The sequence below is a fragment of the Marmota flaviventris genome, chromosome 17 (assembly GCF_047511675.1).
Source record: "Marmota flaviventris isolate mMarFla1 chromosome 17, mMarFla1.hap1, whole genome shotgun sequence".
NCBI lineage: Eukaryota > Metazoa > Chordata > Mammalia > Rodentia > Sciuridae > Marmota > Marmota flaviventris.
This window is the reverse complement of record NC_092514.1, coordinates 71277283-71291336: the sequence shown is the minus strand read 5'-3', so window position 1 is coordinate 71291336 and position 14054 is coordinate 71277283. Positions and strand designations below refer to the sequence as shown.

Below are 14054 nucleotides of genomic sequence, written 5' to 3'. Positions count from 1 at the left end.
GCCACCAGATAAAAGTTCCATCTAAACGGAACCTTGGGGAAACTCACCCAGGTCTCCTGCGGGCCAGAGAAGCACCCACACAAATTCAAGTCTGCCTAGCAAGGAGGGAGAAGGACAAGCAGCTAGCACTCTGCTGCCCCAGTTCCTGTGTCCCTGGCAGACATCATGAGTCAATCCCAGAGCTCTTACCTAAGGAAGCAACCCCAGAGCCTTTTGTAAAACGGCCCCCGAGGCTGTCCTTTGCCAAAGATGAAACAGTCCTTCACCTTGTCTCACATTCTTCCCCCTTCGGGGGACAGAGACCCACCGACCCTAATCTGCATGAGCAGTGGTAGGGCCCCAGCTGTGGCGGGAGGCTTGGGCCAGGAGCACCCTGGACCTGACACCCATATCCTCATTCCAGCCCAGAAGGCCAACCCCTTCTACGAGGAGTGGTGGTTCCTGGTGGTCATCGCCCTCGTGGGCCTCATCTTCATCCTGCTCCTGGTCTTTGTGCTCATCATCCGAGGCCAGAGCAAGAAATATGCCAAGAAGACAGACTCGGGTGAGTGAGCCGGCACCCAGCCCTGCCGCTGGACTGGACTTTCGCGTGTCTCCCTTTTGGCCAGGGCGGGGTGGGCAGGTTGCTCTCCTGGCCGTGCCCTGCTCAGGTAGGGAACATCGGGCTCCTGGACGCCATCTCAGTCTCTTATTCAGCTCGGCAGAAAGAGGGGAGCCCTGCCGGGTGAGGGAGTAGGTGGGCTGGGAGGCCAAGGGTCTAGAGGTGTCTACCTCTCCCCCCACCACAGGGAGCAGTGCCAAGTCCGGAGCCCTGGGCCACGGGGAGATGATGAGCTTGGACGAAAGCAGTTTCCCCGCCCTGGAACTCAACAACCGCCGGCTGTCCGTCAAAAACTCCTTCTGCCGAAAGAACGGCCTGTACACCAGGTAGTGGGCCTTCCGCGCGGGGAGGGGTGCGGGATGGGGGCTTGGGGGCCAGAGCTCAGGGCCCCGCAGTGCAGGCTGGGGGCGTGCTGGGAAGACCACAGAGCAGGCGCTGCCCACTTGGCCTCCCTCGGTCCCGGGAAGCCGCATTCAAACTCTGGGGCTGAGAGCGATGGCACAGAGACAGTTCCATGGGTTCCCCAGGCGCAGCCACAGCCCAGGGCACACCGGGGAGTTCACGAGGAGGTGGGTTCTAAGTGGACCCCTCAGTGGCAGCAGAATGTAAGCAACTTGGAATTTTTGCAAGTTAACCCAGGGCGAGCCGCTCCAGTGCCTGCCTGCAGGGGGTCACATGACCCAAGGTGAGCCGGGCCCGCTGAGGCACCTAGCCGGCTCCTCGGCTCCTCGGGGACCTTTGCCAGGTGCACCCCCACCCCGTCCTTCGTGGCCTATCCCCTCCCCATCTGGGACAGTGTGGAAGCCCCTCCCTGGTCCGTATTAATGCCGCAGCCGCCCACCTGCCACCCGCTGCAGCAGCCGAGGGAAGGCGGAAGCCGACGGCACCTGTCCGGCCTCTGCTGCTCTGGCTCCTCTCTAACTCCATCCAGCCCCGCTGCTGCCAGGCTGCCCTCTTCCAAGGCAGGGGCCACCGCTGGGGCCTCTGCCCATAGGATGCGGTCACTTTCTACCCCAGGAGCTCCAGGGGGGTTGTGACTGCAGCCAGGGGCTCCTGTCCCCAGCCTCGGCCCTATTGACATTCCTGGCTCGTTGGACGCAGCAAGCAGGGGGGAGCCTCTCTCAGGGTGGACTCACAAAGCTTCTCTCTGTCTCTGTTTTGGAGGGACAAGCCATGTGTGTGCTCACGGTGGGGGACAGAGGGGAGGACAGAAGGCGGGGCTCACAGGCTCTCATCCCTGGCCAAATCCGACCTTCCTTAGAAAGGGCCACTGGAGGCTGTGTGGCAGGCCCAGCGGGCCCTGCATGCCACAGCAGCCCGCCAGGCTGGCTCCAGGGCCCTGCCTCACGGAACAAGGGGCCATTTCACCAATGGCCTCACCTCCTGCCTCTCCCTACATCTCCCGCCCACCGGGTGCACATCTAGGCCCCTGTGTGTCCCCTGCCCACTGTGAGTACACAGAGAATCTTGTTTGCACCAAACCAGCCCCAGGCTCCAGGGCCCTGAAGGCAGCCACAGGGTCGGTGCACCCTGCATGTTGCCAGGGCAGCCTCAGCACGGTGCCCATTCTTTCCCTCCTCCTCCAGGCTCCTCTCCCCAGGGCCAGCCGAAGGTATGTGGCCACAGAAGAGAGGAACCCATGTGGCCTGGGCTCCTCGGGGCCTGGCTGCATCTCCCCGGCCTGGGAGGCTGCGCTGTGTGAGGCCATCTCTCAGCCCCTCCTTGTTCTCTCCAGGTCCCCTCCCCGGCCCAGCCCCGGCAGCCTCCACTACTCGGATGAGGATGTCACCAAGTACAATGACCTCATCCCAGCAGAGAGCAGCAGTCTGACAGAGAAGCCCTCGGAAATCTCCGACTCTCAGGTGAGGGGCCAGAGGGCTGAGTGCCCTGGACAGGGCAGGGGAGCAGCCCTCCCAGCGAGGGGCAGTGCAGGGAGAGGACTCTGCAGCGGAGGCAGATGGCCCGTCACATGGGTTTCTTCCTTCCCTCCTTCCCTACCTGGGGCCAGAGAGACTAAGAAGGCCCAAGAACTCACCAGAAGTCATTTGTACGTCAGGTGCCACCCCCCGGTTCTGCTCATAGTTTGCCCCCAGGACTGACAGGCTCTAGATCGCATGAGATCCCCTGAGAGCGTGGTCCCCTAGACTTGTGGGGGTCACCCTCCACCAGCTTCTCAGCAGCAGAGGAGCATGCTGAAGGCCAGGGGCAGGAGAGGAGGAGCTCTACCTCGCCCTGCAGCCAGAGCCCTGGACAGCTGCTCAGCCCAGCTCCTTGAGGTCAAAGGAGATCCCAAGTCCAGGGTCCTAGGACAGGAAGCAGTTAGACCAATGAGACTTTGTGCTTTGGTCGGTGACTTTCTGCCTCTGAACTGGGGTGCTCTGGATGTGCTAGGTTACCTCTCTGAGCCTCAGTTTCCCCCATAGAACAGGCAGGGGTGGTCATAGGCCATCTCATGGTGCTCTGGGGGACTTCCCTGAGAGTCTGGCCCAGGACTGGCACACAGCAGCCGTTCAATCAGCGCTGCCTTTTATGTTGGGGTAGGGGAACCCGAACTCTGGAAGACAGAGCTTAGAGCTGTCATTAGGTGGGCCAGGCAATGGAGACACTCAGCTAAGGGGGCTGAGGACATTCCAAGAGGAGCAAGAGGTGCCAGAGGGAGCAGGCTGACCTGTGGGGAGGTGCGACGACGCACTGCAACGGTGAACCACGCTGCTTTGCTCAGCTCCAGGGTTACGGCTGGGCTTGGCGGAGCCGGAAAGGCCCACCTACGTCCACAGCTCACAGTTGGTGGGCAGAGACCCCAACTTAGCCTGGCTTTCCCTGGGACTTGGTGGGGGACAAAGCTGCTTGAAGCCTTGTGATTCAGCCTGTGACAGCTTTTAACTTCGTGCGGCCACACCGACTAGGGGGACTCACGAGCACACACAGGCTGGGTCCTTCCCCTAACACACGACTTTTCTTTCTTTTCCCCAAAGATGCTGACCAGCATTAGATTCTAGACATCCAAGGTAGAATTGACAAAGATAAAGGGACTTTCTCTGACCATGGGGCAGTTGCATGGGACTCCTGTCAGTCCTGGGTGCAAGACAGGACCCTGTGGTTAGAAGCAGCCAGCAAGAGGGGCTTCTTGTGTTGCTTTGCTTGGTGGCTTTGACCTTCTGCAGAGCACATCACTACCCCACCCTTACTGCCTGGGTTCAACCTCAGGGACAAGCCCTCCAGGACAGGAGAGATTGCCTGCATATCTCAAGGCCTTTTTGTCACCGGCTCTGCATGAATCTGGAGGAATCTCCTGGGGACAGAGTAGTCCCATGGCCAGGAGACCATGCCAGGGCCTCCTAGCCTTAAAGAAAGACACCCTGTGCTCCAGACCAGCTGACCTCAGAAGTCCCCTCAGGGTGGACCCAGAGTGCCCAGAACCCTCCCTCTGCTAAGCCCTTGGTCTGATTTGCTTAAAGAAGCCCATCACTTGAGCACTGTTCCCATAGCAACTGGGAACCAGTCACTCCCCTGGAGCACTGCCCTGGGAGAGGGGGCTCCCCAGGCTCCAGAAGGCAGTTGTCACAGCAGAATGCCCACACTCCTTTTGGGGTTGGTCAATCCAGCCCAGGCTCTGGGTGCCTGCCTGGGGAGGTGGAGATAGCTCGGGTTTGTGTTGGGGCTCAGCCATGTTGTCTTGGGTCCGTTGGCTCTGAGGCCTTGTTCCAGAAAAGCAGCCATCCGGATCACCGCGTAGTCCCTGTATGTGGTGTCCACAGGGGCTGGGACCTGTGCACTCCATAAACAGTCACTTAATTAAAACAGCTAAAGATCAGCCAGGCCTAGTGGCCCACACCTGTAACCCCAACCACTCGGAGACCGAGGCAAAAGGGTCACAAGTTGGAGGCCAGCCTCAGCAACTTAGCAAGATACTGTCTCAAAATGAAAAATAAAAAGGGCTCGGTGTGTGGTTCCATGATAGAGGCCTCCCGGGTTCAACCCCAGGTACCACCAAAAAAAAAAAAAAAAATTTTAAAAATGAAATCAAAGGACACTTAGGAAACTAATCAACCAAAGCAGACTCAAGGCCAAGTACAGGTTCCCAGGACACCACAACAAAGACTCGTGGTTTAAAGTTATCATTTATTTTTCACCAACTCCTACCTCACACATCAGAAGTCACACTGGTGACCCCATCCCCCCCATGTCCCTCGTGTTTCACCATATGATAGTGACAACCCTCTGAAGCATTGGTGTCATCTTTTTGTACACAGGAGGATCAGAGGTGGAGTGGGGTAGCTTAGGTCCAAGAGCCAGAGGTGCAAGCCCCAGATGCCAGCTCCTGGCTGCAGAGCCTGGGTCCTGGTTCAGCCCTGTCTCCAGGACCCACCCACAGGCCAGTGCAGACCTTTCTGGAAAAGTCTTCAGAACCCGTCAATGACACACTTAAGGAGAGGGAGCATTCCTGCCACTTCGCTAACTTGATACATTTGACAAATAACCATAGATTAAAAAAAAAAAAAAAAATTCAAGCCTGTCCTTGAAGAACAAAGATACTCAGAGGAGGGAGCTCTAGGCATTGAAGTGTTCCCCAAAAGACCCCCTTGCAGCTGTGGCCACAGAGGGCTGCTGTGGCCACATGCATGGAAAGGTGGCTCCCGGTGGCTGAGCCTGGCGTAGGAGGGCACTCTGTCCCGTATCAACCCCGTGACCAGGAGGGTCCTCGGCAGGCCTTCACCCTCACGAGGTGGAAGCATGGTGCAGCCACAGGGCTACTGGGAGAGGGCAGTGGAGCTGTGGGGGCCCGGCTCACCAGTGGTCCTGGGAAGGACGTCCAGGATGCTCCCTGGGAAGGTGTCAGTCACACACACACACACACACACACACACACACACGTCTCCAGGCTCGCTCCTGGAGCTCACTCTTAGGACATGGAGGTGATTGAGACCAAGGAGCTCCTCGTGGTCCTGGGAGACAGAGATACTTGGAGACAAAGCAGCTGGCCCCCTCCAGTACCCTCCGTCCACACATAAGTAAGCCCACTCTGTTCCAAGACGGTGTCTAGAGTGTGGCACCCCCACCATAGTGAAGTCGTTCTGGGAAGATGGTGGAGCTGATGCCAGTCTCCCTTCGTGTCTTGCCACATGTCCCCCAAGACCATCAGCAGCTTCCTCCAAAGTTTCAGTGGCTCCAGAGAATCACCGCCTACGTTTTTGAAGTCTCCCTCCAAGTGAGCTGGGCATATGCCACCTGGTTCATATTCTAAGTCCGACCACCCAAATCTCACTCTCCCAAACTGGAGGCAATCTGTGCAGCCGCTTTCCTGTGATATGGTAATAAACAAAAAGTCAATTTGACTTATAAACAAGCCCACGTGATTCCCTGAGAGAGAAGCCACAATGGGGCCAAGTGCGGAGGGACAGAGGGGAGGGGCCAGCTCTCCCCCAGCAGGGAAAGTGGGGAGCCCAGAGCTGTGCTTGGAGCAGTGCAGAAGGGGCTCCAGGCAGAGGGAGGCACACCCAAAGATGAGACTTAAAGAGCCTGTGGCTCATTTGACGGAACTTCTAAAAATGCACTTATGGCCGCCTTCCAACTCCGTTTTCAAAATAACAGCCCAAGTTTGGTAGGAAAAAAAAAAAATCTTTAGCACAGAAATTAATCTCAATGGGGGAAAAAAGGCCAAACCCATGGCATCCGCCTTCTAATCTCGATACTCAGTTCTGGGCAGCGTCATGGGTGGCCCCTCATTATAAGGGCATTAAGCTTCACTGAAAGAAGTAAGAAGAGCCGGGGGCGTGGTGGCCCGCGCCTGTGATCCCAACAGCTCGGGAGGCTGAGACAGGAGGACTACAAGTTCAAAGCCAGCCTCAGGAACTTAGCAAGACCCTATACCTCAATAAAATATAAAAAGGGTTGAGGGTGGGCTGGGGCCATGGCTCAGTGGCATGTGTGAGGCACTGGGTTCGATTCTCAGCACCACATAAAAATAAACAAAATAAAGGTCCATCAACAACTAAAAAAAATTTTTTTTTAAAAAGATTGGGGTGTGTCTCAGTGGTTAAGTGCTCCTGGGTTCAGTGCCCAATACCAAAAAAAAAAAAAAAAAAGTACGAAGAAGACATTCAGGACAAATCGTGTTGGGGATACTATCTACGGAGCCCACGGAGCCCGTGGTCCTTAGGAGCCAGGATGGCTGGAGGTTGCTGGGGAGGTGACATTACTTGGTCCTCAGGGCCCCTGGGAGCCACTGAGGGGGTTATGGCTGTTTCTAGATTGAGATGAGGAGGGGGCTGAGGGGGGGCCTCCATGCATCTTCCCAGTACACCTGCGTGCGCCCCGCACACCTGGGTTGGCCCGGGGAAGAGCAGGCACTGGCTCTGCCCTCCTGGGGCTCTTCCACTCACTCACTCCGCGGTGCATTTCGTCAAGAGCTGTTTGCTCGCGCCACGGGACAGCCCCAGACGCGGCTTGCTGGTGGCAGCTCCAGAGGGGGCAGGACAGACCCTCCATTATTGCGCGCTGTGATCTACGAGGGGAGACCGCGTGTGTGCCAAGAATCCTGTTTCATTCTCGTTAAGATGTCGCGGAACCACAGTGAGTAGCTGCAGGAAGAAAGTGGCATGAGCATCTCTGTTCCGTGGCGTCGGGCATGGGCAGTGCAGGGGGCAGTCCTGAGGAAAAGGCTGCTGGGTCCGCGCAGAGGCCCAGGGAGGGCCGCCTTGAGGGGGTGGTATTCATTTGGCGTGAACAGGGCTGGGTCGGACATGAGGAAGCAGGGTTTGCCTCAGGGGTGGTCCTGCCTGCCCAGCAGCGCTGCACCCTGCTGAGCGTCTCTGGTCTCTTCCATGTTGCCTCTTGTCCATGAGGTTGGGCCACCACTCCACAGGCTGGGCCCTGTCTCCTGCTTCTCCTTAACCCCAGCCCACCCAGGCCCTGGCAGCCAGGTTGGAGGAGAAGCACCCCAGAGAGAGTCCAGGGAAAGGGGAGGGAGGCAAAACCACACATGGGCACCTGCTGAGTGCCGAGCTCCGAGCTCCGTGCTCTTGACGGTTCTTGGTTAACATCTAAGCACCCCACTTTGTTCCCACAACAGGAACAAAGGCTCAGAGGAGTCCACAGCATGCTCTGGTCTCAGAGCTCAGAAGGGCAGGTGGCTGGGCCTCAAATGAGATCCAGCTGGCTCTGAGGGCTGTGTCCACTGCAGCCTGGCCTCACCCAGCTTCCCAGCACAGGGGGAATTGAAGAGATTTTCTTTCAGTCACCCCAACCCTACCTCAGTGACCTCCCTTGAGACCCCTGACCCCAGGCATCTCTGCCAGCTGAGGGGTGGGCAGGCATTGGCCATTAATTACTACCTGTAAGGGCACAGGTAGCATGTATGACATTGTATCTGCGCTGGCATTTTTCATGGGATATTCTTGGGAGAATTGTAGCATCCAGAGTCCAGAACTCTGAGGGGACATCCAATGAAGTCCTTCAAAAAGACCTAGGAGATGGGATGGCAGCCCTTCCTGGCTCTAATTTCCAAGAGGCTGCATTGCAGCCCTGCAGGAAGTGGGCCGGCTGGCTCAGGGGTTAGAGTACCCAAGGGACAGGGCTGGGCAGGGCAGAAAGCCCCTGGGACCACAGGTACGGAGCAGGCTTCCCCGGGAGGCCACACGTTCTTCCCAGACACGTGGGGTGCAAGCCTATCGACCCCTGCCCGGCCCCTCCATCCTGTCTCGGAGCCCCGGGTGGCTCCTCACTCCGGCGCTGCTGAGTCTGGTTCGGGAGATGAACAAGAAAGCAGAGGAGCTTGGCTTTGTCCCCTCCGTTTTGCTTTGGTCTTTTCTCTGGGGTCCCACCGCCTTCGCGGCCTCCCCACTCCCATGGCCAGGCCTGGGTCCGTGCTCCCCCTCCCAGGCCAGTCACTGCTGCTCAGAGGCCAGGAGCTGAGGCAGTGGCTGGTGGCCTGGCTAGGACGGCCCCTGAAAGGCCCCTTTGTTCTGGGCCCTTCCTGGGAAGCTGCATTCAATTACCGCAGAGGCCCTGAGAGCCAAAAGCTGCAATAGGAGCCCGTCCCCAGCTCTCTTTCTTCTCACCCCACCCCCACCCCGAAAAGAAACAGATGTTCTGGGCGATGGAGGCGGGACAGCCATTGCTCATGCAAAGACCCTGCTCCTTGGCCCTGGAGAGCTGGGGGAGGGGGAGGGCCAGACTCTCCCAGGCTCTGGCTCTGGCTTTCCCAGCCCTGGCAGGGATCCTGCTCTGCCCAGGGCCTAGCACCCAGGAGGTGCTGAAGAGAGAGCAGCCCCTGGGACGGTGATGATCTGCAAGAATGAGATCTGGGCCTCCAGGACGGGCAGAGAGACCCCATCCTGCCCCCAGACCAGACACCAGACATGCTCCACTTTGCAGAGGAGGTTAGGGGACAGAATCTGAACCTTGTCCTACTTCCCAGTGGCCTGAGCAGTAAACAGCTTCCCTATTCCCTTTGGACCCCTGGGGGGGGGGGTGTTCAAGGCCCCTCACTATAGGTCTGCCCCTCCCCTCAGCACCACCTCACTCTCTCCCAGCCCCCTCTCCTCTGTCACCTCATTCCACCTGTGGACCGTGGGGGTCCCCCCACTTTACAGGACACTGAGGCTGAGGGAGCCAGAGCCATGGGCCACACTTCCCCATTGGCAAGGGCCAGAGCAGACTTGACTATGTCGCTGTCACCTCACCCCAGAGACTCTTGGCTCTGGAGCAGCCCGAGTGACCTGGGTCTCCTCTCCAAGGCTGGGACCTAGGCTGGCTAAAATGCTAGAACCTCTAGAAATGCTGGACACTGTGAGACCGGACCTGGGAGGGAGCCTGTGGGGCAGGCTCCCCTCGTCCCCCTTTCCTCTAGCCCCTCACGGCTCCTCCAGAAGGGACCCCCAGCCTCAGGTGCCCACCCTCAGCATATGGAGTTCTCCTGCCCGTGTGTCCCTTTTGTTCCCCAGACAGCAGCTGGGCAATGGGCAAAAAAAAATGGAGGGGGGCTTGCATTGTGCCTTGGGGGCAGGGCTCTCTGTTGTCTTGGGCAGTGGGGAGTGTCTGCTGGGGCTGGTAAGGGGATGGCAGGGGCTCAGAGGGGTGAGGAGAGGGGCCAGAGAACACGACTTAGCAGATGGGCTGGGAGGCCTCAGCCCCACTGGGGGAGGGAGGGTCCTTCCCTCCCGGGGCCTCCAGGCAGGAGTGGAGGAGTGCAGAGCCTGCTGGGCTGGGGAAAACCTGGCAGGCCAGTGCGGCAGCCCAGCTAGACGCGGCCTCCAGCCACGCCCTTTCTGCCCTGGGTCCTCCTCAGTCCTCAAACAGATCTGTGCTCTGGTAGCTTGGGCGCAGAGGTGTGCAAACCAATGAGAGGAGCGAGTCGGCAGTCATGGAGAGGGCCTGCTCCAGTGTCCCCAGAGGGCCCAAGTTGGAACACTGTGCATTTCATTTCCCACGGCGGGGACCCTCGGGAAAAGGTCCAGCTGCAGAACTCCGTGCAGCGTCCCAAACGCATTTGCCTGGGGCTAACTGGGTTTTCTTGCTAACTGCACCCAGGCTGCCACCAGTGGGCAGGGGGTGAGGAAAGCGGGTAGCTCTCATTGGGAGTGCGCCCTTCACTAACATCAGGCTCCTCTCTCCCAAAGACTTCCCATCTGTTGTCTTTTTAGTTCTCAAAACATTGCTGGGAGGGGGTGGGGGAAGGGTGCGCCATATTTTTAGTTCCCTGAGTCGGATTTTACTTTACACCCCAGATTGACTCTTGTCTCCATCCCCAGGAGAAGGATGAGGCCTGTACCTAGAGCAGCAGAGTACCCAAAGGCATTTAAGAACAACTTGATATTTTACATTTCCAAAGCGGGGTGGGGCCCGCAGTTGTCACCGCATGAAAATCCAGAACCTTTGTTGATATTTTCCTGTGCTTATTTTGTAACGAAGTGTCATTTTTATTTTGGAACTGGGTAGGCACTTACATTGTTCACTAGCAGCCTCCAAAGATTTCATCTGGCTCTTGTTGGTCCCCTGAATCAGTTTGAACCCAGATTACTACACATGGGTGAACCTCAAAAACCTCGCCCTAAGTCGAGAAGTCAGACATGGAAAGTTGCATGTTATATAATTCCGTTAATAGGAAATGTCCAGAATAGGTAAATCCCTGAAGACAGAAAACAGATTTGTGGTTGCAGAGGGAGGGGTGGGAGGGGGAGAGACTGGGTTTTACTTTGGGGTGATGAAAGCATTCTGAGCTAGTACAGGGGAGGGTCTACAACATAGAGAGCAAACCTGAACACCCTGAGTTGCACACTGAAAAGAATGCAGCTTTATGTTAATGTGAGTTGCACCTGGATTGGAAAAAAAAGATGGGAACTCTGGTATCCCTCCTCCTTACCCCTCAGTTTTGCTTCTGTGGTTCCAGTTGCTGGTGGTTAACTGTGAGCCCAGAGTATGAAGTGGAAAATTCCAGAGATAAACAGAGAGATCACATTCACATAACCTTTCTTACAGCATGTTGTTCTAATTGTTCCATTTGATGGCTGTAGTTCTTCATCTGGACCGTGCCTGATGTATAAGTTAAGCTTTACCGTGGATGTGGATGTAGGGAAACATATAGCATCCGTGGGGCTCGGGACCATCTCAGGTTCCAGGCATCCACTGAGGGTTTGGAACATGGCTGTAGATAACAGAGGACAACTGTGTCCACCAGCCCCGAGCCAACACTATGGTGCAGATTTTCTGTCCAGTCTCTGCTCTGAAGAAGCAGGAAGAGGGCATCCGGGTGCAGGGCCCACTTGGCAGTGAGGGCACCTCCCCCCTTTAAGGCTGGAAAGGGGCGGCATAGACGTTGGTGCCTCAGGACCCTGTGCCCTCCAGCCCTGGTCGTGCTGAATTGACCCCACAAGGCCACTGATGTCCCAATCCTCTGTCTTCGCAGGGAAGTGACAGCGAGTACGAGGTCGACCCCAACCCCCAGAAGGCCCACTCCTTCGTCAACCACTACATCAGCGACCCCACGTACTACAACTCCTGGAGGCGCCAGCAGAAGGGCATCTCGCGGGCCCAGGCGTACAGCTACACTGAGAGTGACTCCGGTGAGCCGGACCACGCCACCGTCACCAATAGCAACAGCGCCCAGCAGGGCAGCCTCTTCCGGCCCAAGGCCAGCCGGACTCCAACGCCCCAAAACCCACCGAACCCCCCAAGTCAACAGAGCACCCTCTACCGTCCCCCCAGCAGCCTCGCCCCTGGCTCCCGGGCACCTATAGCGGGATTCTCATCATTTGTTTGACGTCGGAAGAGGAAAAAGAAAGAAAAATGATACCAAACTCCTCCTTCACGCTTCCCAAACCACCTGCCAGAAAACAGAACACCGAGAGACCCAGTCAACTCTTCACCTCCCGAGCTTATTTTTTCCAGGGATTGCGGGGCCAGCGAAGCGGGTGCTGAGAAGTAGGGAGAAGGAAATCACAAGAGGACGTGGCCAGTCTGCTGTGAGCGTGGAGACGGTGGGGTTCACTACTCTGAGGATCTGCACGGCTGGGGACGCGGCTGTCTCACTGAGGCAGTGGGCAGAGGGGGTCGTGCCCCTGGAGAGAGGGAGAGAGGGCAAGGGACCCCAGGCTGAACAGCAGGCGAGGCCGCAGGATGGAGAAGCCTCTCGACGTGTGGCCAGCTGCCCCCTTCTGACACGGGCTGGTTCCTGGGCCCTCCGCCGCGCTCCTCTGCAGAAAGGACAGGTATCCCAGGCCAGAGCCTGTCTCTCCCTCTGCACCTTGCCTGGCCGGATGTCATGGCCTGGCCACCCCCGCCCTGCCACCCACCTCCACTGCTCCCCTCCCTGCTCAGCCTGTCCACCACACATCTGGTTTATTTAGAAAAAGGAAAAGAAACTAACGGGTGAGAATCTGCTTAGCGACTTTCTTGTACCTACATATATATATTTTATTTTTTTATTGTGAATACAAGGAAGAGGGCCTGTGGGCTGGGGAGAGTTCCCGTATAACGGAACCCTGCCTCCCTTTACCTGATCCCCTTTCCTGAGCACAGACAAGGCTCCACCTGGGGAGCAGAGGTGTAAGGCGGCTGCTGGGGTCCCCGGGGAAAATTAAGTGCTACACGTTGCAGAAGTCAGATAGGTTGAGGGGTCAGGCAGGGTGAGGATCACTGCCTGGACAGACGTACCACTCTCCCCTGAGCGGACATCTTCCTCCCGGCCGCATGCACGTGTGTGTACCTGAGTGCACACGTGTCCTGTTCACATGTGCAAGGAAAGGCTCCAGGATCCTTCCCCAGAGAATCCCCTGGGCCCTCCTGGCCCCGCAGCATCGATCACTTTCAGATCTGTGTCCCTCTGTCTCTGCTGTCGCCTGCTAAGCGCAGCACTCAGGGCCCAGAGCCAGAGGCCCGAGCAGCCACCATATGCTCAGTCTGCCCAGCACCTGGTTTACAGAGCCGAAGGATGCCCCAACCCCGAGTGACGTCTTCCTGGCTGGGCCAGAGCCGGGAGCACGGAGGGGCTGGTCAGGAAGCCCAGTCTAAACTGGACACAGCATCTGAGATGCATGGTGAGCCCAGCCAGCAGGGCGGGCCAGATGGGACCAAGGGACAAGAATAGCTGGCGGGAGGAGAGGCTTTCACACACATGATCTGCTCCAAGGAATGTTCTTTAAAAAGCCGCTTCTGGTGGCCTCACCTTGCCATCAGTCTGAGCCTTCTACCGCAGCAGTTTAAGGAGGAGCCTTTCCAGCAGATTCCCTGGGTTATCTGTGTCCCCTAGGTGACCGCAAGCAGCCCTGTGAAGTCTGCCGAAGACTAGCTCGTCACTGTGGGTGGACGGCTGCCTCTCAGAGGAACTGGCCCCGCCTGGGCATGTCCCATTCGGCCCGGGGCCCCTTAGTGGAGTGCTCGACCCACGCTGCCTGCCCTGCTGGAGAGGGGGCCATACCCTGTTTTGGTGGGGGAGGAGAAGAGGAAGGGGAGGCCTTAGGCGGGGATTGAGAAATGAGTCGAGGGGAGAGAGCCCAGACCCCTCTCCACCGGCCCCAAGTTAGCCGCTGTGCTAATGGCAACCGGGAAGGGAAGTCAGGGTCAAGAGCTCAGAAGGGAAGAGCCCGCCCAGGCTGCGTGGGCTCCTTGGCCCCTAAGGAATGTGAGTGGGGCGGTGTGGGAGGCTGACCCCAGGTGCAGACAGGGGCTTCTCTGTGCGGGGGCCTTGGGAAGGGCTGCTCAGCTCCTCTAGGGAGTCAGGTGCTCAAGGCCCCCAGGCCTTGTCTGGAGGCTGCCCTGGAGTCAGAGGGACCCGTGGCCCCTGCAGCATCTGCCCCCCAGCAGTGCATCTTCAGACGCTGCACGTGATCATGCCACTGCCCTTTCTGCCGCCGCCTCCTCCTCCTCCTCCTCCTCTTCCTCTTCTTTAACAATTTCGTCCTTTTCCCTTTCTCTGGAGCATTTAACCATTTAAAGAAATTCCCAGTTTGCATTT

General features: G+C 57.8%; 1 protein-coding gene across 1 annotated transcript in view; it reads left to right on the top strand.

Moving 5' to 3' along the window:
• Sdk2 (sidekick cell adhesion molecule 2) overlaps nt 1-12210 on the top strand; it is a 137308-nt gene extending 125098 nt beyond the window's left edge. The window contains exons 43-46 of the mRNA XM_071603864.1: nt 404-544; nt 789-927; nt 2337-2463; nt 11508-12210. Of these exons, the coding sequence (XP_071459965.1) occupies nt 404-544; nt 789-927; nt 2337-2463; nt 11508-11861 (761 nt within the window). The 3' untranslated portion in view covers nt 11862-12210. The remainder of the gene's footprint in view (nt 1-403; nt 545-788; nt 928-2336; nt 2464-11507) is intronic.
• Nucleotides 12211-14054: the final 1844 nt, after the last annotated feature.